At 47.6% G+C, this 27,373-nt stretch overlaps 2 protein-coding genes across 4 annotated transcripts in view; one reads left to right on the plus strand and one right to left on the minus strand.

The window, feature by feature from the left end:
- FICD (FIC domain protein adenylyltransferase) overlaps positions 1–27,373 on the minus strand; it is a 1,034,845-nt gene that overhangs the window by 603,865 nt on the left and 403,607 nt on the right. The window lies entirely within an intron of this gene.
- LOC134888292 (serine dehydratase-like) overlaps positions 1–27,373 on the plus strand; it is a 185,753-nt gene that overhangs the window by 150,065 nt on the left and 8,315 nt on the right. For all 3 annotated transcript variants that reach the window (XM_063913287.1, XM_063913286.1, XM_063913285.1), the window contains one exon: positions 20,805–21,035. In XM_063913287.1, coding sequence (XP_063769357.1) covers positions 20,805–21,035 — 231 coding nt within the window. The remainder of the gene's footprint in view (positions 1–20,804; positions 21,036–27,373) is intronic.

Consider the following 27,373-nt stretch of genomic DNA (forward strand, 5'->3'; position numbering starts at 1 on the left):
TGGACCTCTTCTCTCTTCGGCATCTGCAAGGGGGTCGGCGGCGCGGCTCCGGTGACCCATCCAGGCTGTACCTGTGATCGTCCCTCTGGAGCTAGTGTCCAGTAGCCTAAGAAGCCAATCCATCCTGCACGCAGGTGAGTTCACTTCTTCTCCCCTAAGTCCCTCGTTGCAGTGAGCCTGTTGCCAGCAGGACTCACTGAAAATAAAAAACCTAACAAACTTTTTCTAAGCAGCTCTTTAGGAGAGCCACCTAGATTGCACCCTGCTCGGACGGGCACAAAAACCTAACTGAGGCTTGGAGGAGGGTCATAGGGGGAGGAGCCAGTACACACCACCTAGTGGTCAAACTTTTAATTTTGTGCCCTGTCTCCTGCGGAGCCGCTATTCCCCATGGTCCTGACGGAGTCCCCAGCATCCACTTAGGACGTCAGAGAAAAAGAAATTGAGAAACCGTTGTTTGAGAACTTTTGTTCTCTTTCCCTTACAAAGGAACAAACCACTTTATAAGAAGACTGACGTTTTTGGGATTATGGAGACATAATGTTTTTGAATATAAATCCTAAAGCAGGTGGTGTATTAGAGCAAAAGAGTGCAAGAGACCAGCCATGCAGTTTCTGAAATATTATGACAAAATGTTACTGTATTTCATAAGCACTCATTCCTAACTCTGCTAAGTACTGTTTGGTATACTGTATCTGGCTTCCATGAAGTAGTTGTCCATTATTTCAGCTTCCATTGACCTTTTTGAAAGCGGTAGAAGTTATCAATTCTTTTTTTTATTTTTATTTTCCCCTATTTTTAATTTTCTTCTGCATAGCCCAGTAAAATGTTGCAATGTTAAGTACTGACTTGTGCCTTCTGGGGGTCCACTTCTTCACCAAACCCAGCCAAATCTCATCCTAACCCTCTGTTCCACGTTCTCTATGTACCCCATCTGTGTCACCCATGTCTGTCTACCCCTCCCCTTTAGATAGTAAGCTCTCACGAGCAGGGCCCTCTTCCCTCATGTGCTTATCCTTTGTCTTACTTTAATAATCTTCAACTGTACCACATCCAGCAGTCTGCAGCCACCTGATACTTATTCCAGTGTCATCTACTGATGTAACTATGTTTATTTACCCTGTACTTGTCCTATACTGTCATCAACTGTAAGTTGCTGTTTTCCTGTTTGATTATTTATGTACTCTGTAATTGGGCGCTGCGGAACCCTTGTGGCGCCATATAAATAAAGGATAATAATAATAATATAGGGTGTATAATCCCCAGGTGTATCTCACACATCACACAGTACAGTATATAGGGTGTATAATCCCCAGGTGTATCTCACACATCACACAGTACAGTATATAGGGTGTATAATCCCCAGGTGTATCTCACACATCGCTCAGTACAGATTACAGGATGTATAATCACCAAGTGTATAACACACATCGCACAGTACAGTATATAGGGTGTATAATCCCCAGGTGTATCTCACACATCGCTCAGTACAGTATACAGGGTGTATAATCACCAGGTGTATCACAAATCTCGGAGAACCAAACCCGCTCATCTCTAGTATTTATACAGATTCCTTACTAGATTTATTACCAGATTATAGTTTAGTCTCCTTTCTACATTTTCTCGGTCAGGAGATACCAGGAGATACCTCCGAGACTGCTGGAGAATCAGTGGCGGATTTAGCGGGAGGCGATTCGGGCGAATGCCCACCCTACACATACCGGCACCGGGATGGGTGGCCGGGTCCCGCCACGGTGCAGGACTGGAGAGCGGAACAGCGCGGCAGGGGAAGAAGAGAGAGAGGAAGAGTGACAGTGTAGGCGTGCGCACGGGGGGTGCCTGGTGCGCACAGGCATCCCCCCGTACATACACGCCTGCTGCTGCCACCGATTCCCGTCTCTTCTTGATGCTACCCCTCCCCTTTAGATAGTAAGCTCTCACGAGCAGGGCCCTCTTCCCTCATGTGCTTATCCTTTGTCTTACTTTAATAATCTTCAACTGTACCACATCCAGCAGTCTGCAGCTACGCGCGCCTCTCCTGCCCACTGTGTCCCCGTCTCCGGCAGTCATTTTAAATGTCTGTGGCTGTCAGCCAATCAGAGCTCATGGATCGGCTCTTGATTGGCTACCGGCCCGTGAGCTTTGATTGGCTCACAAGCCGGCGCTATATTTTAAATGGCCGCCGGAGACATGGACTCAGTGAAGGGAGGCTCAGAAGAGACACGCGGTGCGCTCGCTCCCCCTCAGCATCAGAGACGGGAATCGGCGGCAGTGGCACTGGCAGCAGGAGGGTAAGCACCACTGGGGGAATATGTATCTGGCACAACTGGGGGCATTTGTATCTGGCACCACTGTGGCACTGGGGGCATTTGTATCTTGCACCACTGGGGGCATTTGTATTCTGGCACCACTGGGGGCATTTGTATTCTGGCACCACTGGGGTCATGTGTATCTGGCACCACTGGGGTCATGTGTATCTGGCATCACTGGGGTCATGTGTATCTGGCACCGCTGGGGGCATTTGTGTATCTGGCACCGCAGGTGGCATTTAAGTATCTGGCACCGCTGGGGTCATTTGTGGATCTGATGTGAATTTCGGCTCATTCTATGTGCTATAATGTAAATTTCGGCTCATTTTGTGTGCTATAATGTGAATTTCGGCTCATTCTGTGTGCTATAATGTGAATTTTAGCTCATACCGTGTGGTATAATGTGATTTTCGGCTCATTCTGTGTGCTATAATGCGAATTTCGGCTCATACAGTATGCTATAATGTGAATTTCGGCTCATTTTGTGTGCTATAATGTGAATTTCGGCTCATTTTGTGTACTATAATGTGAATTTTGGCTCATTTTGTGTGCTTTTATGTAAATTTCGGCTCATTTTGTGTGCTATAATGTGAATTTCGGCTCATTCTGTGTGCTATGCAGGAATGGTGATTCGCCAGTCTGTATCACCAGTGCGCAGGGTTCTCTCCACTAACCGGCAACATTTTATTAGTAATGGCAACAATAGGAAATTTTAGAAGCGAACAGGAAGGGCATCTCTAAGTGGGAGGAGCTATAATTAGGGGGAGGAGTCATAATTCTTAAAAACCCCTCCCTCAAAGTTAAGTCTAGATCCGCCACTGTGGAGAATCCTCTTCTATAGAATAATCGCAAGATGAATGCATACAAATCTTTTTCTTCTGTTATTACGTAACCCAGAGTTCCAACATGGCTTAGCTGCAAACCCTTTCCTATTATGGTTGGCTAGGAGTATAAATCCCCCCCCCCCAAATAATAATAATAATTGACTAATAGGGTCATTCCATGACATATAGGACAGAGGGGGTCATTCCGACCTGATCGTAGCTGTGCTAAATTTAGCACAACTATGATCATGTTCCCAGACATGCGGGGGGATGCCTAGCACAGGGCTAGTCCGCCCCGCATGTCAGGCCGCCCCCCCCCCCATCCCCCACACACACAAGTACAAAAGCATCGCACAGCAGCGATGCTTATGTACTTGCAGAGTAACTCCCAGCCAGCGCAGCTCCTGTGGCTGGCCTAGAGTTACTCTTCGCTACCCTTGGTCACAGCGGCTGTGTGTGATGAAACGCAGCCACTGCGCCCCGCCCAAACGCCGCCGTGCTTCCCCCTGCCACCCATCGACCGCCTCTGCCTGTCAATCAGGCAGAGGCGATCGCTAGGCAATGACAGCCGTCGGCGTTCAGCTCAGAATGACCCCCACAATACATGAAAATGTACTTTCACATAACTGCAGTGCTAACATTTTAGTGTATTTATGCTGCTAAAAGATAATAGTATTGTGTGATAATTTACAATCTATATATTTATCTAAAATCGATTTTCTGCGTGTGTAAACATTATCATATCCGTAGTGGATGCTGGGACTCCGTAAGGACCATGGGGAATAGCGGCTCCGCAGGAGACTGGGCACAACTAAAGAAAGCTTTAGGACTACCTGGTGTGCACTGGCTCCTCCCACTATGACCCTCCTCCAGACCTCAGTTAGGATACTGTGCCCGGAAGAGCTGACACAATAAGGAAGGATTTTGAATCCCGCGTAAGACTCATACCAGCCACACCAATCACACCGTATAACTCGTGATACTATACCCAGTTAACAGTATGAAATATAACTGAGCCTCTCAACAGATGGCTCAACAATAACCCTTTAGTTAAACAATAACTATATACAACTATTGCAGACAATCCGCACTTGGGACGGGCGCCCAGCATCCACTACGGACTACGAGAAATAGATTTACCGGTGAGTAAAATCTTATTTTCTCTGACGTCCTAAGTGGATGCTGGGACTCCGTAAGGACCATGGGGATTATACCAAAGCTCCCAAACGGGCGGGAGAGTGCGGATGACTCTGCAGCACCGAATGAGCAAACTATAGGTCCTCCTCAGCCAGGGTATCAAACTTGTAGAATTTTGCAAATGTGTTTGACCCCGACCAAGTAGCTGCTCGGCAAAGTTGTAAAGCCGAGACCCCTCGGGCAGCTGCCCAAGAAGAGCCCACCTTCCTCGTGGAATGGGTTTTCACTGATCTAGGATGCGGCAGTCCAGCCGCAGAATGTGCAGGCTGAATCGTACTACAGATCCAGCGAGCAATAGTCTGCTTTGAAGCAGGAGCACCCAGCTTGTTGGGTGTATACAGGATAAATAGCGAGTCAGTTTTCCTGACTCCAGCCGTCCTGGAAACATAAATTTTCAGGGCCCTGACTACGTCCAACAACTTGGAATCCTCCAAGTCTTTAGTAGCCGCAGGCACTACAATAGGTTGGTTCAAATGAAAAGCTGATACCACCTTAGGGAGAAACTGGGGACGAGTCCTCAATTCTGCCCTATCCATATGGAAAATCAGATAAGGGCTTTTACATGACAAAGCCGCCAATTCTGACACACGCCTGGCCGAAGCCAAGGCCAACAGCATGACCACTTTCCACGTGAGTTATTTCAAATCCACGGTTTTAAGTGGCTCAAACCAATGCGACTTTAGGAAATCCAACACCACGTTGTCACAACTGAGGGCCTGAGCTGACGGAAGGCAGCCTCAGTTGTAGGGGCTGAGATGTACCGGAACCTGGGAGGTTGTATCAGACCCCTGGACATGTAAGTAACATGAAGAGAAACCGCCCGAAGGCGTGACCACGACAACTTGAGTAAAAGTCAATGATATTTATTTATGACAAACTCCATGCATCACAGTAGCAGTAAAAAGTAACATAAAAATCAGCAGAGAAATAATAATACAGTTCCTGGGTACTACAGGGTGGCAGGGGCCACAGAGCTCTGGTGGTATGAGACAGTTCTTATTATCTGCAAGTTGGAAAGTCCTTACCAGGCTCAACTGTAGCAATGAGGAAAGCCCAGGGTCGTACCAGCTGGTGTTCCAGGGAAAGCTGGACTGCTGTAGATAAAATGCTGCTGTGGGTACTGGTTAGAACCAGACAGGTGTTGGCACGGAGTGGATACTGGCTGGAACCAGTTAAATAATAAATAAAGCTTGAGAGCGATGCAATGTAGATGAAATGTAGAATTTGAGAGCGGAGAAATAATAATACCGGTGGAGAGTGGTAAACTGCAGAAAGGACACCGGCCCTTTAAGAGAAGCTGTACACTGCTGGAAGCTGAGCTGGAAGCAGGTGATGTTGTAGCTGGAAACAGGTGAGTCCAGTATGGATCGGAGAGTCAGGCTACACCGCAGATGGAATGCTGGTGCGGGTCTCTATAGCAGAAGTCTGGAGACAGGAGCTGGAACCTGGAAGACATTCACAGAAGAGAGACAAACTGGAACTAGGTTTGACAACCAAAGCACTGACGCCTTCCTTGCTCAGGCACAACCTATTTATACCTGCAGCAAGGAAGGCATTGGCTAGGCAATTATGCAAATTAATAATACAGACAGCAGATTGGTGAATATGATCAGATGACAGAATCCAAGATGGCTGCGCCCATGCAGACACTTAGGGGGAAGTTTGGTTTGTAATCCATGTGGTCTGGAAAACAGTAATGGCGGCGCCGGCCACCGGAGACAGGAGACGCCAGGCTGACAGGTGCACATCCAACCACGCGGATACAGCGGAGGCCGCGGCTGACGTAATCGCCACTCTGAATGCAGAAGCTCAGGAACGGCGGCGGAGGCCGCGGGAGACGCCATGCCAGATGTATAAGGCGTTACTGTGACAGCGTCCAGAGAGACAGGAGAGGATGCGGGAATATGCACATCAGGATAACAGATGGGATCCGGTCCTGGAGCACTGAGCCAGCCTTAGGAGGCATCTGATGGGTAAGAAATGGCGTCCAGATACCCGGATCGTGACAGCACCCCCCCCTTTAGGAGTGGCCCCAGGACACTTCTTTGGCTTTTGAGGAAACTTGGAATGGAATCTCCGGACCAAGGCAGGAGCATGGACATCAGAAGCATTGGTCCATGAACGTTCCTCAGGGCCATAACCCTTCCAGTCAATAAGATACTGAAGTCGACCGTAACGATGACGTGAGTCCAGGATCTTGGCCACTTCATACTCAACGCCTCGTTGAGTTTGGACTTTCGGAGTTGGAGGAAGTGAGGAATGAAACCGATTCAAGATTAACGGTTTCAACAGGGAAACATGGAATGTCCTGGGTATTTTTAAGAAAGGAGGTAACTGGAGTCTGTAAGCAACAGGATTGATGACTTGATCAATTTTAAAAGGACCGATGAAGCGAGGTGCAAACTTCATACTGGGAACTCTCAACCTCAAATTCTTCGTGGATAACCATACCCGATCACCCACCTTGAGAGCAGGAACTACTCGACGCTTCTTATCCGCAAACTTCTTGTACCTGAACGATGCCTTGAGCAGAGCTGATCGTACGCTCTTCCAGATATTGGCAAACTGATGCAAGGTGATATCCACTGCGGGAACAGAAGTTGCTGGAAGCGGTTGGAACTCAGGGACTTTAGGGTGGAATCCAAAGTTGGTGAAGAATGGTGTTGAAGAAGATGAAGAATGATACTGGTTGTTATGACAGAACTCGGCCCAGGGAAGTAATTGAACCCAGTCATCTTGAGAGGAGGACACATAGATGCGGAGGAAGGACTCCAAGTCCTGATTCACCCTCTCAGTCTGACCATTGGTCTGAGGATGGTAAGCCGTGGAAAACTTTAGCTTGACTTGGAGGACTTGACATAAACTTCGCCAGAATTTGGCTGTGAATTGAACTCCTCGATCTGAGATAATTTCTTCTGGAAGACCGTGGAGTCGGAAGATCTCTTGTATGAATACTTGAGCCAACTTGGAAGCTGACGGAAGACCGGTGAGAGGAATGAAGTGTGCCATCTTGGTGAACCGGTCAACTACCACCCAGATGGTATTGAACTTGTTGCACATGGGCAAATCTGTAATAAAATCCATCGACAAATGGGTCCATGGTCGACGGGGAACAGATAGTGGAACCAGTTGCCCCGCAGGCGACTGGCGGGATACTTTATGTTGAGCACACTTTGGGCAAGATGCAATAAACTCCAAAACGTCCTTTTTCAGAGTTGGCCACCAATAGGACCTAGAGATAAACTCCAGGGTTTTTTGGATACCTGTATGTCCGGCAAAGCGGGAAGCATGGGCCCAATGCATGAGCTTCTTCCTTAGTGTCGGCTTCACAAAACTTTTCCCTGATGGGGGCGTAGAGTCCATCCCTACCGTGGAGAATGCCAACGGATTTATAATAGGATGCTTGTCTGAAGACTCTGACTCATTTTCTTGCTCCCATGAGCGGGAAAGGGCATCGGCCTTGCGATTCTGAGAGCCTGGACAGAACTGGAGTTTAAAGTCGAACCTGGAAAAGAAAAGTGCCCATCTGGCCTGACGAGGATTGAGACATTGTGCGCCTTTCAGATATAGAAGGTTCTTGTGGTCTGTAAGGATGGTGATTGAATGAGAAGCTCCCTCCAACAGATATCTCCACTCCTCTAGAGCGAGCTTGATGGCTAGCAACTCCTGGTCGCCAATGGCATAGTTGCGTTCCGCTGGGGAGAACTTCCGTGAGAAGAAACTGCAAGGATGTAAATGGCCATCTTTAGCCCTCTGAGATAACACCGCTCCTACTCCAACGGAGGAGGCATCCACCTCTAAGATGAAAGGAGAGTCGATGTCAGGCTGTTTCAGGACAGGCGCAGAGATGAACCTCTGTTTTAAAAGATGAAAAGCTTGCATGGCTTCTTCAGACCATTTGGACGGGTTAGCACCCTTCTTGGTGAAAGCAGTAATAGGCGCCACAATGGTGGAAAAGTCTCGTATAAACTTTCGGTAATAATTGGCGAACCCTAAGAACCTCTGGACCCCTTTGAGGGTTAAGGGTACCGGCCAATTCTGGATTGCTTGTAGTTTCTCAGGATCCATCTCTAGTCCGGAACCGGACACAATGTACCCTAGAAACGGAATGGACTTGACTTCAAAGACGCATTTCTCTAATTTGCAATAGAGATGATTGACACGGAGACGGGACAGAACCTCCTTTACCCAAAAACGATGTTCCTCTAAATTGTTGGCAAAAATGAGGATATCATCTAGATAGACCACGACATGACGGTATAGAATGTCTCTGAAGATCTCATTGACGAAATGCTGGAAGACAGCTAGAGCATTGCTCAATCCGAAGGGCATGACGAGGTACTCATAATGTCCGTCACGGGTGTTAAATGCGGTCTTCCACTCGTCACCCTCACGGATCCGGATGAGATTGTATGCACCTCTCAAGTCCAGCTTTGTAAAGATGGTAGCTCCGCTAACTCTGTCAAAGAGCTCAGTAATCAGGGGTAAAGGATAGCGGTTCTTGATGGTAATGTCGTTCAAACCTCTGTAGTCGATGCACGGCCGCAGACCACCATCTTTCTTTTTTACAAAAAAGAAGCCTGCGCCGGCTGGAGAAGAAGAAGGTCGAATGAACCCCTTTGCTAGGTTCTCTTTAATGTATTCCTCCATAGAATGCGTCTCGGGCAGAGACAACGGATAAGTTCGGCCTCGAGGTGGAACCTTCCCTGGAACGAGATCAATCGGGCAGTCCCATTCTCTATGAGGAGGAAGGATATCAGCAGAAGCCTTACTGAACACATCCGTGAAATCTTGATATGGAGGAGGTGGAACATCAGACGACCTGGGGGAGGAAGAACAGACAGGCAACACTTTAAACAAACATGTCTCAGCACAGGAGGGACCCCATGCCAGGATTTGCGTAGTCGTCCAATCAATTGTAGGATTGTGAAGACGGAGCCATGGAAGGCCCAGGACCACAGGATGTGTGGCTCTTGGAATCACTAAAAGTGAAATAAGTTCGGAATGAAGAACTCCCACTCTCAGACGAACTGGTAGAGTCCTTAGAGCAATAACTGTATCAAAAATTTTACTGCCATCCACGGCAGTTAAGGAAAAGGAGGAAGGAAGTCTCTCGGTGGGTAGGGACCACCGTTTAACATAGGCTTTGGTAATAAAGTTCCCAGCTGCTCCGGAATCAAGGAGGGCAATGACGTTCTGATAACGTTGAGCAACTTGAAGCGAGACTGGGAGATTACAATCTTGAGGGGATGGAGAGGAGATCATTACTCCTAGCCGGCCCTCTCCTTGGCGAGCTAGGGTCTGGAGTCCCGGACGTTTGGGACAAGCATTAATGGTGTGAGACGGAGCTGCACAATAAAGACAGAGAGACTCGGAGAGACGTCTTCGGCGCTCAGCAGGAGTTAAACGGGAACGGCCAATTTGCATGGGCTCATCTTTAGTTGGTGACAGTTGGCGAGGAGGAGGAGCAGAAGATTTTGGAGCAGATGATCTTCCACGCTCAGTTGCTCTCTCTCTGAAACGTAAGTCAACTTTTGTACAAAGTGAGATTAGCTCATCTAACTTGGAGGGTAAGTCTCTGGTAGCTAACTCGTCTTTAATACACTCAGATAAACCATGCCAGAATGCAGCATACAGGGCCTCGTTGTTCCATGCCAGTTCGGATGCCAGGATCTGGAACTGTATAAGATATTGTCCTACAGTATGTGATCCCTGGCGTAAACGGAGAATCTCAGACGAAGCTGAAGTTACCCGGCCTGGCTCGTCGAAGATGCGCCTGAATGTTGACACGAATGCAGTGTAAGAAGATAGCAGGGTGTCGGACCTCTCCCATAACGGTGATGCCCAGTCAAGGGCTGAGCCACTGAGAAGAGAGATGATGTAGGCAATTTTTGTACGGTCACTGGGAAAATTGTCAGGTTGTAGCTCAAACTGAATCTCACACTGGTTGAGAAATCTCCTGCAGAATCTTGGAGATCCGTCAAATTTTGCTGGCGTTGGAAGATGAAGACGTGGAGCAGAAACGGGTAAGGTGGGTGGGGTTATAGTTGGAGTCACTGTGGTTGACGCCCCAGATGCGCCTGATCCACGGAGAGTTGTCTGAATCCCATCCAGCCGAGTAGAGAGATCCTGGAGACAGCGGATGATGTGGCCCTGTGCAGCCTCCTGATGTTCAAGTCGGGCTGCCAGTTCTTGGATCGGCCTGGCCGCTTGATCCTGGTCTCCGGCTGGATTCATTTGGTCAGTGCTTACTGTCACAACTGAGGGCCTGAGCTGACGGAAGGCAGCCTCAGTTGTAGGGGCTGAGATGTACCGGAACCTGGGAGGTTGTATCAGACCCCTGGACATGTAAGTAACATGAAGAGAAACCGCCCGAAGGCGTGACCACGACAACTTGAGTAAAAGTCAATGATATTTATTTATGACAAACTCCATGCATCACAGTAGCAGTAAAAAGTAACATAAAAATCAGCAGAGAAATAATAATACAGTTCCTGGGTACTACAGGGTGGCAGGGGCCACAGAGCTCTGGTGGTATGAGACAGTTCTTATTATCTGCAAGTTGGAAAGTCCTTACCAGGCTCAACTGTAGCAATGAGGAAAGCCCAGGGTCGTACCAGCTGGTGTTCCAGGGAAAGCTGGACTGCTGTAGATAAAATGCTGCTGTGGGTACTGGTTAGAACCAGACAGGTATTGGCACGGAGTGGATACTGGCTGGAACCAGTTAAATAATAAATAAAGCTTGAGAGCGATGCAATGTAGATGAAATGTAGAATTTGAGAGCGGAGAAATAATAATACCGGTGGAGAGTGGTAAACTGCAGAAAGGACACCGGCCCTTTAAGAGAAGCTGTACACTGCTGGAAGCTGAGCTGGAAGCAGGTGATGTTGTAGCTGGAAACAGGTGAGTCCAGTATGGATCGGAGAGTCAGGCTACACCGCAGATGGAATGCTGGTGCGGGTCTCTATAGCAGAAGTCTGGAGACAGGAGCTGGAACCTGGAAGACATTCACAGAAGAGAGACAAACTGGAACTAGGTTTGACAACCAAAGCACTGACGCCTTCCTTGCTCAGGCACAACCTATTTATACCTGCAGCAAGGAAGGCATTGGCTAGGCAATTATGCAAATTAATAATACAGACAGCAGATTGGTGAATATGATCAGATGACAGAATCCAAGATGGCTGCGCCCATGCAGACACTTGGAGGGAAGTTTGGTTTGTAATCCATGTGGTCTGGAAAACAGTAATGGCGGCGCCGGCCACCGGAGACAGGAGACGCCAGGCTGACAGGTGCACATCCAACCACGCGGATACAGCGGAGGCCGCGGCTGACGTAATCGCCACTCTGAATGCAGAAGCTCAGGAACGGCGGCGGAGGCCGCGGGAGACGCCATGCCAGATGTATAAGGCGTTACTGTGACAGCGTCCAGAGAGACAGGAGAGGATGCGGGAATATGCACATCAGGATAACAGATGGGATCCGGTCCTGGAGCACTGAGCCAGCCTTAGGAGGCATCTGATGGGTAAGAAATGGCGTCCAGATACCCGGATCGTGACACACGTTGAGATCCCAAGGTGCCACTGGAGGCACAAAAGGGGGCTGAATATGCAGCACTCCCTTAACAATGTCTGAACTTCAGTCAGTGAAGCCAGTTCTTTCTGGAAGAAAATCGACAGAGCCGAAATCTTAACCTTAATGGAACCCAATTTTAGGCCCATAGTCACCCCTGACTGTAGGAAGTGCAGAAAACGGCCCAGCTGAAATTCCTCCATTGGGGCCTTCCTGGCCTCACACCACGCAACATATTTTCGCCATATGCGGTGATAATGGTTTGCGGTCACTTCTTTCCTAGCTTTAATCAGCGTAGGGATGACTTCCTCCGGAAAGCCCTTTTCCTTCAGGATCCGGCGTTCAACCGCCATGCCGTCAAACGCAGCCGCGGTAAGTCTTGGAACAGACAGGGCCCCTGCTGCAGCAGGTCCTGTCTGAGCGGCAGAGGCCATGGGTCCTCTGAGATCAGTTCTTGAAGTTCCGGGTACCAAGCTCTTCTTGGCCAATCCGGAACAATGAGTATAGTTCTTACTCCTCTTTCTTATTATCCTCAGTACCTTGGGTATGAGAGGAAGAGGAGGGAACACATAAACCGACTGGTACACCCACGGTGTCACCAGAGCGTCCACAGCTATCGCCTGAGGGTCCCTTGACCTGGCGCAATATCTTTTTAGCTTTTTGTTGAGGCGGGACGCCATCATGTCCACCTGTGGCCTTTCCCAATGGTGTACAATCATTTGGAAGGCTTCTGGATGAAATCCCCACTCTCCCGGGTGGAAGTCGTGCCAGCTGAGAAAGTCTGCTTCCCAGTTGTCCACTCCGGAAAAGAACACTGCTGACAGTGCTAACACATGATTTTCCGCCCATCGGAAAATCCTTGTGGCTTCTGCCATCGCCATCCTGCTTCTTGTGCCGCCCTGTTGGTATACATGGGCGACCGCCGTGATGTTGTCTGACTGGATCAGCACCGACTGGTGTTGAAGCAGGGGTCTAGCCTAACTTAGGGCATTGTAAATGGCCCTTAGTTCCAGAATATTTATGTGAAGGGAGGTCTCCTGACTCGACCATAGTCCTTGGAAGTTTCTTCCCTGTGTGACTGCCCCCCCAGCCTCGAAGGCTGGCATCCGTGGTTACCAGGACCCAGTCCTGTATGCCGAATCTGCGGCCCTCTAGAATATGAGCACTCTGCAGCCACCATAACAGCGACACCCTGGCCCTTGGAGACAGGGTTATCAGCCGATGCATCTGAAGATGCGACCCGGACCACTTGTCCAACAGATCCCCCCGGAAGATCCTTGCATGGAACCTGCCGAATGGAATTTCTTCGTAAGAAGCTACCATCTTTCCCAGGATTCGCGTGCATTGATGCACCGACACCTGTATTTGTTTTAGGAGGTCTCTGACTAGAGATGACAACTCCTTGGCCTTCTCCTCCGGGAGAAACACTGTTTTCTGTTCTGTGTCCAGAACCATACCCAGGAACAGTAGACGCGTCGTAGGAACCAGCTGCGACTTTGGAATATTCAGAATCCAGCCGTGCTGTTGTAGCACTTCCTGAGATAGTGCTACTCCGACCAACAACTGCTCCCTGTAACTCGCCTTTATAAGGAGATCGTCCAAGTAGGGATAATTATAACTCCCTTTTTTTTGAAGGAGTATCATCATTTCGGCCATTACCTTGGTAAATACCCTCAGTGCCGGGGACAGACCAAACGGCAACGTCTGGAATTGGTAATGACAGTCCTGTACCACAATTTTGAGGTACTCCTGATGAGGAGGGTAAATGGGGACATGCAGGTAAGCATCTTTGATGTCCAGTGATACCATGTAATCCCCTTCGTCCAGGCTTGCAATAACCGCCCTGAGCGATTCCATTTTGAACTTGAACCTTCGTATATAAGTGTTCAAGGATTTCACTTTTAGAATCGGTCTCACCGAACCGTCTGGTTTCGGTACCACAAACATTGTGGAATAGTAACCCCGGCCTTGTTGAAGGAGGGGTACCCTGATTATCACCTGCTGGAAGTACAGCTTGTGAATTGCCGCCAGTACTACCTCCCCTTTCTCCGAGGGCAGCAGGCAAGGCTGATTTGAGGTAACGGCGAGGGGGAGTCGCCTCGAACTCCAGCTTGTATCCCTGTGATACTACTTGCAGAACCCAGGGATCCACCTGTGAGCGAGCCCACTGGTCGCTGAAGTTCCCGAGACGCGCCCCCACCGCACCTGGCTCCACCTGTGGAGCCCCAGCGTCATGCGGTGGACTCAGAGGAAGCGGGGAAAGATTTTTGATCCTGGGAACTGGCTGTCTGGTGCAGCTTTTTCCCTCTTCCCTTGTCTCTGTGCAGAAAGGAAGCGCCTTTGACCCGCTTGCTTTTCTGAAGCCGAAAGGACTGTACCTGATAATACCGTGCTTTCTTAGGCTGTGAGGAAACCTGAGATAAAAATTTTTCTTCCCAGCTGTTGCTGTGGATACGAGGTCCCAGAGACCATCCCCAACAATTCCTCACCCTTATAAGGCAGATGTGCCTTTTAAAGTCAGCATCACCTGTCCACTGCCGGGTCCCTAATACCCTCCTGGCAGAATGGACATTGCATTAATTCTGGATGCCAGCCGGCAAATATCCCTCTGTGCATCCCTCATATATAAGACTACATCTTTAATATGCTCTATGGTTAGCAAAATAGTATCCCTGTCCTGACAGGGTAACAGTGCAGCAGCACTATCCATGCTGAGGCAATTGTAGGTCTCAGTATAGTACCTGAGTGTGTATATACAGACTTCAGGATAGCCTCCTGCTTTTTATCAGCAGGCTCCTTCAAAGTGGCCGTATCCTAAGACGGCAGTGCCACCTTTTTTGACAAACGTGCGAGCGCCTTATCCACCCTAGGGGATATCTCCCAACGTGACCTATCCTCTGGCGGGAAAGGGTACGCCATCAGTAACTTTTTAGAAATTACCAGTTTTTTATCGGGGGAACCCACGCTTCTTCACACACTTCATTCACTCATCTGATGGGGGAACAAAACACTGGCTGCTTTTTCTCCCCAAACATAAAACCCCTTTTTTGTGGTACTTGGGTTAATGTCAGAAATGTGTAACACATTTTTCATTGCCGAGATCATGCAACGGATGTTCCTAGTGGATTGTGTATATGTCTCAACCTCGTCGACACTGGAGTCAGACTCCGTGTCGACATCTGTGTCTGCCATCTGAGGTAGCGGGCGTTTTTTTTGAGCCCCTGATGGCCTTTGAGACGCCTGGGCAGGCGCGGGCTGAGAAGCCGGCTGTCCCACAGCTGTTACGTCATCCAGCCTTTTATGTAAGGAGTTGACACTGTCAGTTAATACCTTCCACCTATCCATCCACTCTGGTGTCGGCCCCACAGGGGGCGACATCACATTTATCGGCATCTGCTCCGCCTTCCACGTAACCTTCCTCATCAAACATGTCGACACAGCCGTACCGACACACCGCACACACACAGGGAATGCTCTGACTAAGGACAGGACCCCACAAAGTCCTTTGGGGAGACAGAGAGAGAGTATGCCAGCACACACCAAAGCGCTATATAATACAGGGATTCACACTACCCATAGTGATTTTTCCCTTATAGCTGCTATAATACACAATTCTGCGCCTAAATTTAGTGCCCCCCCTCTCTTTTTAACCCTTTGAGCCTGAAATCTACAGGGGAGAGCCTGGGGAGCTGTCTTCCAGCTGCACTGTGAAGAGAAAATGGCGCCAGTGTGCTGAGGGAGATAGCCCCGCCCCTTTTTCAGCGGACTTTCTCCCGCTTTTTTATGGATCTCTGGCAGGGGTATTTTTCACATATATAGCCTCTAGGACTATATATTGTGATTTTTTTTGCCAGCCAAGGTGTTAATATTGCTGCTCAGGGCGCTCCCCCTCCCAGCGCCCTGCACCCATCAGTGACCGGAGTGTGAGGTGTGCATGAGGAGCAATGGCGCACAGCTGCAGTGCTGTGCGCTACCTTGTTGAAGACCGAAGTCTTCTGCCGCCGATTTTCAGGACCATCTTCTTGCTTCTGGCTCTGTAAGGGGGACGGCGGCGCGGCTCCGGGACCGGACGATCGAGGTCGGGCCCTGTGTTCGATCCCTCTGGAGCTAATGGTGTCCAGTAGCCTAAGAAGCCCAAGCTAGCTGCAAGCAGGTAGGTTCGCTTCTTCTCCCCTTAGTCCCTCGTAGCAGTGAGTCTGTTGCCAGCAGATCTCACTGAAAATAAAAAACCTAAAAGTATACTTTCTTTTCTAGGAGCTCAGGAGAGCCCCTAGTGTGCATCCAGCTCAGCCGGGCACAAGATTCTAACTGAGGTCTGGAGGAGGGTCATAGTGGGAGGAGCCAGTGCACACCAGGTAGTCCTAAAGCTTTCTTTAGTTGTGCCCAGTCTCCTGCGGAGCCGCTATTCCCCATGGTCCTTACGGAGTCCCAGCATCCACTTAGGACGTCAGAGAAAAAGGGATATTCAATTACCCCGACAGCAAGTCGGGTGTATTGTATCGCCGTTGGGGGCTATCTATCTCTAGCCGGCAGGCGAAGCAAAATCCCTGATAACAGCCCCGTTTTCATCCAAAAAAACTGGGCAATTTCACCCGAAAACACACAGGTTTCACTGGACCTGTGTGTTTACGGGTGTAAATGCATGTTTTACCGGCTGAGCTAATCGAATAGCCCAACCGCAGCACCCGAAGAAACATCAGCGGTTTTAACTCCCGATTTCTCTTTGGGGCAAATTGAATATCCCTAATAGAAGTTATTGTATTGGATGCAAAACTGGCTAATTTATACGCATTTTATAAATGTATGGTCATCATCACCAGATTAAATATTTTATATATATTCACAGTTATGCAGGAATATAAACAGGCCTATGTTGATTAATTCATGTCACGTGGATTCTACAGGTTTGAGTAATATGTATCAGAACCCTTTGACTTCGTATATAACATGAGTCACATGTCAAAATTTATTTAAAGTATAGTTTGGTAACATTCAGTTTTTTTATTTGTGTGTCAATCTTATATCTTATAAGTGTATAGATTAACAGTCATGACAAATATAATTAGGAGAGTGGGTTTAAATAAATATATAAGTCCCATCAGTTCAGTGGCGGATTTAAAGGGGGGGGCGGAAAGGGCGATCACCCCCATACACCTGCCCCACACTTTTGAGAACTGAAGCCACCACCTCCACCAGACTGAGTGTGAGAGATAGCCCACCACCACCGCTGCTGAGACTCTCAGCAGCGGCGGCCGATGGTCTCTCACACTGTCAGTACTGCTGCCGCTCAGCAAGCACAGCCCGCTGAAGTACCGGAGTGGACCCGGCTCGGCGCCACTGGTGGTGGCTTCAGTCAGTAGCGGGCTGAGGCAGGGGGCAGGGTGGCAGCTGCCACCTAGGCTGGTACACTTGTATCTGTTTAGGGCCGCCAGCAGAGAGGCTGCCTGGCCGAAATGAGATCAGAGCGGCCAGGCATTGCTTTCTACCAGCTGCGGGTCACCTGACACTGTTTACTAAATGCACACAGCCACACTGCAGTCACAGTGCACTGTACACTGTTATGGCTGCTAGTATTGCTGATTGGTGGATGACACCAGCCACCCACCAATCACTATCGTGGACATATACAAGCACTGATTGGTGGATGGCTGGAGCTATCAACCCAATCAGAGGAAATCACAACAAACACACTGAGTGAGAGAGGGAACTGGTGGAGTCCTGCAGCAGGAAGAGCGGTAAGTATGCTGGGCAGTCCCCATAGATCTGAGGTCTCATTGTAAATGGTCTTATCCTTTCTGAAAAATGAAGGAGAGGCACTTATGGGACATGGGTATAATTGTGGAGTAAGGGGAGCAGCTCTGGTCATAATAATAATTATGGGAGACAGTTATGGTCGAAGGGAGAGGGCAGTGCTGGTGATTATTACTGTGGGAGGGGGTATTTCTGGGACATGATTATAATTGAGGGGGGGTGTGAATTACTAGAGCTAGGGTTTGATTTTTATTCAAATAAGAGAGGGTATAATTATAATTTAGTTTAGAAGGGGGTGTCAGAACTGTCAAAGCCTGCCCGACCATTTCGCCAGGTACGCGGCTGCGTAAAGCGCCATACAGTGGAGGGCGCAGCCAAAATGCTGCCCAACAGTGATGGTATGTTATCCATTTGCCAGCGGCTCTTTCCCTGCAGCCAGAGGCTGGAGCTCACTCCTGAGCTCTGTCTTCCAGCTCCAGTAGTGTGTGAAGGGGGAGACATCATGACGTCTCTCCCATAGTGCCATGCGCGAGAAGCTGTCATGCAGCGGCTGGCGCAGGAGCTGGGCTTCAGGATAGTATAGTGCTGTGTCTGGACTGTGGACATAATGTGTAAGGGGCACAACTACTGTGGGCATTGTGTAAGGGGCACTATTTGTTGATAATGGGAGGGGCAGAACTAAGTGGGAGGAGCTATGAGTAGTGGGGAGGAGTCAGATTCTTACTCTACCCAACCCCCCCAAAAGTAAAGTCTAGATCCGCCACTGCCTCAGTTCCTATGTCCTTTCTGTTGTAACATAAGTCAAGCATATTAACAATAAAATGTAACCATTAAGGGGTATATGTACTAAAGTGTGGGTTTTTAGAAGTGGATATGTTGCCCTTAGCAACCAATCAGATCTATTTATCATTTATTCAGCATATTCTAGAAGATAATATAATTGGTTGGTTACCATGGGCAACATCTCCACTTCTAGAAACCCACACTTTAGTAAATATATCTCTAAGAGTGTATATTTTTGTCTGCCTCAAAACATTAATTATGACTACCTACCCCATATATTATTGTCAGATTTTTAAAATGTTGAATTTCAGCTTCATTTTTGTATGTGGTACATTTAAACTTCTAAAAATTAACATGAAATGTAACGTGAGTCACATGGAATGACACAATAGTTTTTTAGTGTATCTGTAATGGGCCCTACACATATGGCGATGTGCCGCCGAGGTGCCCGACGGCCGATACAGCTGACGAGCGACCCGGCGGCGGGGGGGCAGTGACGGGGGGAGTGAAGTTTCTTCACTCCCCCCGTCACCCGGCTCCATAGACGTGCAGGCAAATATGGACGAGATCGTCCATATTGGCCTGCATGCACAGCCGACGAGGGACCAGCGATGAACGAGCGCGGGGCCGCGCATCGTTCATCGCTGGAGCCTCCACACTGAAAGATATGAACAAGTTCTCGTTCATTTATGAACGAGATCGTTCATATCTTTCAAACAAATCGGCATGTGTGTAGGGCCTATAAGAGATATTTGTAATATTAACTTTAGACATATATGAATTGTTTTTAGAGTGAGTTAAATCACTACAAACATGATGCCGGCCGGCCGCAGTTATGTTTGTTAGTGTGAATAGGACTTTACTAAACAATAATAATAAAATATTTGGTCTTTATCATATTGTTAAGATGTTGTTCCCTTGCCTGTATACCTTTTTCCATATAATTGTTCCCATCACTTCTTCATTCTCTTCTTTTTTTTCCTATCCATATTTTTACCCCTATAAAGGGACATATTCATCATCACTTAAATATAAATTTTCACCTACATATATCTTCTGCTTACCTTTCTCTCCCAAGTTGGCCCATCATCCCCATACACTAGTATGGGTCCTCATTCATCAAGCTCTAAAAATGCAACTTTTTTCCGAGCTTGGGATCATTCATCATATTCAGATGGCGAATGCTCCCTCACGCCTGCTGCTTACCTATAGGAAGCAGGTCCGTCTTCTAATCAGGAATCCTTCTGGATCCCTCAGCCACTGTCCTTCTTCTTCTGCTGGACGCCGGGGGCTTGTGCGCCTGCATGAACCCTGGTTCATTTAGGCACACTAGTGCTAGCGCTGATGGATTTTCGTAGCAGTAAAAAAACTTTTGGAGAAAACTAATTTTTGCATCAGTTGTCTCTGCGCCAGAGTAATGATGAATTGCTCCGGCACTCGCGGTAAGTCAGGAAGTTAATTATCGAATGCTGTCCGGTGCCTGATAACCTGATGAATATGCCCCTAAGTTCTGTTTTACTGTTTTAAAAATCTCTCTGAAGAGTTTTTTCTTTGTAAATATATATAATAATTATAATAATAATAATAATAATAATAATAATAATAATGAATGGCTCGTGGTCAGTGTTGGTTATGCTTAGCTAAAACTGTCACAAATAGTACATCAACTTCAATTAGATAAAATAAGTTCCAGAATTTGTAAAAGAAAAAAAGCACCATGTTTTAGTAACAGCAAACATATCTCTTCTACCTCCACTGTGGATGTTGCCAGCCTTATAGAAGAGAAGCATATTTTTATAACTGTAGAACCAGCAATATAATATATCATTGTTAAATAATGAATTGAGTTGTTGTATAAAGGATTTACAAGCCTATAGGGGAATTCCAGCGAGTCTGACAAAACCAATCTTCCAACCCCTCCACATCTCATATGTTTAAAATAATGAAATGGAAAGATATCACCCTAACGCAGTCCATGGTTAAATGTTTATCACATGGAAATAAATAATTGACAAATTATTATAATTAACAAATTATAAAACTATGTTGTTTTCAAGCTGTACATTGTTTGCCTCTGATATACTATTGTTTGGGCCTGTCCACAAAGCTGGTCCTGGCTGCACTACTGGAGAACACTCTGGTTGTCCTTCGCTGGTCCTGGGACTATTGAAAATTCTGGTTCTCTAAGGGCAGTTCCATTTTTTGACATTTCAGATGTTCAATCACTTGAGAATATTTATTTTTCTAATATTGTGATTCTTGTTAGCCCTGTAGTTAAAGTTTAGATGTCTTGAAGACTGACACTGAGAAACCCTGATTTAATATTCATTCTCTTTGCCGTGTATTATTTTTCACTCTCACTTTCTAGGGAAGGTCATTCCAGTCTTGTCCTTGAACTGAAAGCTTCTATGGGCTCTCAGAAACCAGGGGCAATTGTGGTTGCAGTTGGAGGTGGAGGTCTTCTGGCTGGAGTGGTTGAAGGAATTACTAAGGTGGGCTGGTCTGATGTGCCAATCATTGCCATGGAGACATTAGGAGCACATTGTCTGAATGCAGCACTCCAAGCAGGAAAACCAGTCACTTTACCTGATATTACTAGGTAAGACATCTTACATCATGAGGTATATTTATTATGCAGCACTTTTCAAAGTTGACGCTTCTTCAGCGGTTTGGGCCGGTGGATTCAAAGGGTAATAATTTTAAATAAAAAACATGGTGTATATTTTTTTATTTAGTGGGATACCCAGTTAGGCACAATAAAACATTGGTGTGAAAAATTTCTGTTTTTCTCAATTTTTCACCAATATATATTTTCATTCTATCCAATCAGGAACACCCATAAAAAATTCTCACGAAATAACACACAGGTTCAGTGAAACCTGTGTGTTTTCGTGGTGCTCTCCGGGATTCCCAGATAAGCTACGGCTCGCGCCAGCTTATCACGGCTAATTGGATAGCTCCCGGGGATATAGGGGGTAATTCCAAGTTGATCGCAGCAGGATTTTTGATAGCAATTGGGCAAAACCATGTGCATTGCAGGGGAGGCAGATATAACATGTGCAGAAAGAGTTAGATTTGGGTGGGTTATTTTATTTCTGTGCAGGGTAAATACTGGCTGCTTTATTTTTACACTGCAAATTAGATTGCAGATTGAACACACCCCACCCAAATCTAACTCTCTCTGCACATGTTATATCTGCCTCCCCTGCAATGCACATGGTTTTGCCCAATTGCTAACAAAAATCCTGCTGCGATCAACTTGGAATTACCCCCAATATTACCCACGGTAAATTACTGCGCAAACTTGGAAACCCCCCTTAATATTATTGCCTCTGTAAATTCGGTGGCCAATCCCGCCAAATACAGCGTTACTTTGACTAATGCTGCATAGTGAATTTTGCCTGTGGTGGGGTTATGAGGTTATTTATCAAGATGAAATTGCAAATAAAGTAGAGTAAGTTTTAACAACCCATCAAAATGTTTACTTTTATTTTGAAACCATTGCTAAAAATAATCTCATGATTTGATTGGTTGCAATCTGTTACTGCACATTTGTTGCACAAATATCACTCAGCATGTTCCACATCATACATTATACACATGTTTCTATGTTTCTAGTTCTGGCTACAACACAGGACTGAGAACCTGCTTTATCCACAATTGTGACTTACAGGAGATATTCCTAAAGAAATAAGCAACTCTTTGTGACATTTATTGGTTGTAAATTACCTATGATATCCATTTTGCAAATATAGTGGGTTATCCGGGTCTAAGCGATGCGACCGCAATTTCCCCGTTGCCAGCTCCACTGCGCATGCGCAGGTTTCGTTCTGTGTGTGCGCACCTAGCCGATTGGATCATATTGGCTGCGAATGCTTCTGCCTGATTGACAGGCAGAGGCATTTCTCGGGGGCGGGTGGCGGCGACGGGCCGTTGAGGGTGCGGCGCTGGGAAAACAGGTGCGGGTTGGCAGCGCTTTTGGGGTGGCTACATTATGTCACATGGAGCCACTTCGATGGGACTAATGGCGTCACTGATTTGCATACAGAGCCTAGCTGCAGCAGCAGGGGGTCGTCCACAGTTGCTGCAACCGCACCCGCTGGGCAGAACATTATGCACAAATAACACCTGTATAGTAGTATATAATAAAACAAAAATGATTTAAACAATGGCTCAACCATATAAAACAGGTGCACAAATAAATATACATGTAAATGTTATGCATTAATAAAAACACATATACAGGTTGAGTCTCCCTTATCCAAAATGCTTGGGACCAGAGGTATTTTGGATATGGGATCTTTCCGTATTTTGGAATAATTGCATACCATAATGAGATATCATGGTGATGGGACCTAAATCTAAGCACAGAATGCATTTATGTTACATATACACCTTATACACACAGCCTGAAGGTCATTTTAGCCAATATTTTTTATAACATTGTGCATTAAACAAAGTTTGTGTACATTGAGCCATCAAAAAACAAAGGTTTCACTATCTCACTCTCACTCAAAAAAGTCCGTATTTCGGAATATTTGGATATGGGATACTCAACCTGTATACTTAAAAAGCCATCCACTGTGTATAGAAAGTGCTCACAGGAGAAAAAGAGAAGGCACTATGCACTCAGGTAACCATAGGCGTGTGCACAGGCACCCCTTAATGTCCGGCACCCCCCGCACACACGAGCACGCCTGTTGCTGCTGCCATCGATTCCCGTCTCAGTCTGACTCTGAACTTGAAGGGAGGAGAGCCAGGCGCATGTCTCTCCTGTCCTTACTATGTGTCCCCATCTTCGGCAGTCATTTACAATGTCTCTCGGCTGTCAGCCAATCAGAGGTCGTGGACCGGCTCTTGATTGGCTGCCAGCCCGTGAGCTTTGATTGGCTCACAAGCCGGCGCCATATTTCAAATGGCTGCCGGAGACTTCAGTGAAGTGAGACACAGGAGAGATGCGCGCTGCACTCTCCTCCCCTCAGCGGCAGAGACGGAAATCGGCGGCACTGGCAACAGAGGAGGGTGAGCACAAATGGGGGCATATGTATCTACCACCACTGGGGGCATTTATGTATCTGGCACCACTGGGGGCACATGTATCTGGCACCACTGGGGGCATATGTATCTGGCACCACTGGGGGCATTTATGTATCTGGCACCACTGGGGGTATATGTATCTGGCACCACTGGGGGTGGCCTCCAGGAAAAGTGGGCGTGGCCTCATGTTATCTCACTATAAATATATTTTCACACCCCCTCTACGCACACAATTAGCAGCCTTACACATAACAGCCACAGCAGTGTTCCTTACACACAATGTCTCCAGTATAGTGGCAGATACACATAATGTGCAGTGCCAGATAGACGTAATATGCCCCCCAGCAGTGCCAGCCAGAGCCGGCCCTAACCAATATGATGCCCTAGGCAAGATTTTGGCTGGTGCCCCCTAGCACCGCCACTAGTTCTGCAGGAGATGCCTGGCATGAGTCAGCTGGCAGCTCTGCTAACGTCGGGCGCCTTTGTTTATGAAAATGCTACTTATTTGCATTACTATGTGGCTGATTAAAATGATATGCAGCATGCCTATACTCTTTGTTCGACTGCGGCTGTATCTGCATACGAAATGCTACTTTACAGTGATTTCCAGGAATACACTGCAACGTAGCATTTCGTATGCAGATACAGCCGGAGTCACACACAGAATATAGGCATGCTGCATATCATTTTAATCAGCAGAAGCTGCTGGTGCCCCTAAGCATACCAAATGCCCTAGGCATTTGCCTAGTTTGCCTATGCCTAAGGCCGGCTCTGGTGCCAGCTACACATGACATGCCCCACAGCAGTGCCAGCTACACATGACATGCCCCGCAGCCATGCCAGCTACACATGACATGCCCCCCAGCAGTGCCAGCTACACATGACATGCCCCGCTGCCATGCCAGCTGCACATGACATGACCCGCAGCAGTGCCAGCTACACATGACATGCCCCGCAGCAGTGCCAGCTACACACAATATGCCCCCCAGCAGTGCCAGCTACACATGATAGTGCTCACTTTTTAGGGCAGGGTGCTGATCACAGGGAGGGCACATTTTTAAGTTAGGAGGGCGAAATTCTGTACATACTGTAATGCTTGGTGCTCACCTACCCATATGCTAGAGCATGGACAGTGCGCGCCCAAAAATTTAGAGCAGTTGCTTCGTGGGGAAGGTGCGTGGCCACATAATAGTGGCAATTCGTATTACACCACACAGTAGTGCAGCTAATATACATTGCACCAGGTAGGACCTCCTACACACTTTGCGCCAGGCAGAGTACTGAGACACATTGCGCCAGGCAGAGCACTGAGACACATTGCGCCAGGCAGAGCACTGAGACACATTGCGCCAGGCAGAGCACTGAGACACATTGCGCCAGGCAGAGCACTGAGACACATTGCGCCAGGCAGAGCACTGAGACACATTGCCTAGCCACAAACGCCTAGCGGGAACACTACATGATATGCTCCCCAGCCGTGCCAGCTACACGTGACATGCCCCCCAGCCGTGCCAGCTGCACGTGACATGCCCCCCAGCAGTGCCAGCTACACGTGACATGCCCCCCAGCCGTGCCAGCTACACGTGACATGCCCCCCAGCAGTGCCAGCAACACGTAACATGCCCCCCAGCAGTGCCAGATACACGTGACATGCCCTCCAGCAGTGCCAGATACACGTGACATGCCCCCCTAGCAGTGCCAGATACATAAATGCCCCTACAGTGCCAAATAAATGTATCTGGCACCGCTGGGGGCATATGTATCTGGCACCGCTGGGGGCATATGTTTCTGGCACCGCTGGAGCATACGTATCTGGCACCGCTGGGGGCATTTGTGTATCTGGCACCGCTGGGGGCATTTGTGTATCTGGCACTTCTGGGGGCATGTGTGTATCTTGCACCGCTGGGGGCAAGTGTGTATCTGGCACCGCTGGGGGCAAGTGTGTATCTGGCACCGCTGGGGGCAAGTGTGTATCTGGCACCGCTGGGGGTATTGAGTAAGGTGCACCACTGGGGGCATATATTGCTGTGAGTGTTTGAGTGCCAATAGGCGGTGCTAGACGCACCTAATAGGCGGTGCTAGACACGCCCAGTGGGTGGTGCCAAACACACCCCTCTGACGGTGCACCCCTAATAAAATGTTCTGCGCACGCCTATGCAGGTAACTATAAATGGTGAGTATTCTTGATAATTACCAGCCCACTGGAATGCTTGTGGAGAATCAGATAAGTTCACAGTCAGTCTCTGCACAGGTATAGCTGAGAAATAAAGTGGCAATGATGTGGCAATATTGTAGCCGCTCCACTCGGATATTATCAGCCTGTGGATACTCACACCAATAGTTTGAGAGGCTAATAAAACCTCAGTAGGCTACCTGATAAACCGCTGAGTTCAGCCCCATAGTATGCAGCATACCCTCCAACATTTCACACATAAAAATCGGTACAAATCCGAAAAGGGGCGTGGCAATGGGTAAAGAGGGCGTGGTCACGTCCCTTTTCCTATACTTTCAATGCAAGTTTGTAGAGCCAAAAATTGGTACAGACCATAAAAAAAAGGTACTGTACCTGCCAAAAAGGTACAGCTGGAGGGCATGATGCAGATGGAAATGTTTGGAGGAACGGGGCAGGACTTAACTTGCTCCACTGCCCAGCGTATGTGCCAATGATGTGTGCAGGCACTGGCTATCCTGTGCAGAGGACCTGCTGCTAGTGGATCTTTCACAAGGATGCGGGCACAATAAAGTGAATATGACCAGCAGCAGCAGGCTGGAGGAGTGTTTCTAATATTACTGAACAATTATGCAGTCTGAATCAAAGGCAGGTAGTTACCAATGGGGACCTACGAGTGCAGATTCTAAAGTCCTCAATGACCGATCAGTGCAGATTCTAAGGTCCTAATTGCAGTCGTCCACAGTTGCTGTGGCCACAATTAAATTGCAGCCGCAGCCGCTGGGCAGGCCATTCAGCATGCTGGGCGGCCTTGCCCTGTGATGGGCAGCCCCCAGCATGCAATAGAAAGGATTGCAGATTCTGTTTTTAGTAGAATCTGCAATCCTTACTGAATAACCCCCATAATGCACTTCCAGTATTAAACCAATTGTTAGATACAATCCTTATAAAGGTGAATCTAACAATCTTTTAAAATCAAAGAGAAATCTGTCTCCACATGTTGGACTTATGCAGAAGTTTCTTGCTCTCAAGTTGCTGTAGGTTTAAAAGCCACTACGTAAATAGCTTTTCATTTAAATTATATCCTGCTACTAGTCTGCCCAGGCTGGGACTTGGCATAATAAGAATTATTTATTTGGATTATAACCACATAGCTTAAGAAGATGTCCATATATCCCTGGCCAGATGTGCAGTGGCTCACTGGAAAAAAAAGTCAAGTCAAAAAATTTACCACTACCATTTACCATTTACCACTGCATATCTGTCTCACAAGCTGCACATCATAAATGGGTAGCCTGGTTGTAAATGAGGACAGCTAAATGAAGTTAAACTAAGGAAAATCATATGTGGCTGTAGACATCTCCTGCATGCATATCACTTGCGACTCCATCGGCCCATTGGGGCAGATGTATTAAGCCTGGAGAAGGGATAAAGCAATGATAAAGTAGTGATAAGTGCAAGGTGATAACGCACCATCCGATCATTATGGATTTGAAAAAATAAGATTTTAAACCTACCGGTAAATCTTTTTCTCCTAGTCCGTAGAGGATGCTGGGGACTCCGTAAGGACCATGGGGTATAGACGGGCTCCGCAGGAGACATGGGCACTATAAAGAACTTTAGAATGGGTGTGCACTGGCTCCTCCCTCTATGCCCCTCCTCCAGACCTCAGTTAGAGAAACTGTGCCCAGAGGAGATGGACAGTACGAGGAAAGGATTTTTGTTAATCC

Source organism: Pseudophryne corroboree, chromosome 1 (genome assembly GCF_028390025.1).
Source record: "Pseudophryne corroboree isolate aPseCor3 chromosome 1, aPseCor3.hap2, whole genome shotgun sequence".
Classification (NCBI taxonomy): Eukaryota; Metazoa; Chordata; class Amphibia; order Anura; family Myobatrachidae; genus Pseudophryne; species Pseudophryne corroboree.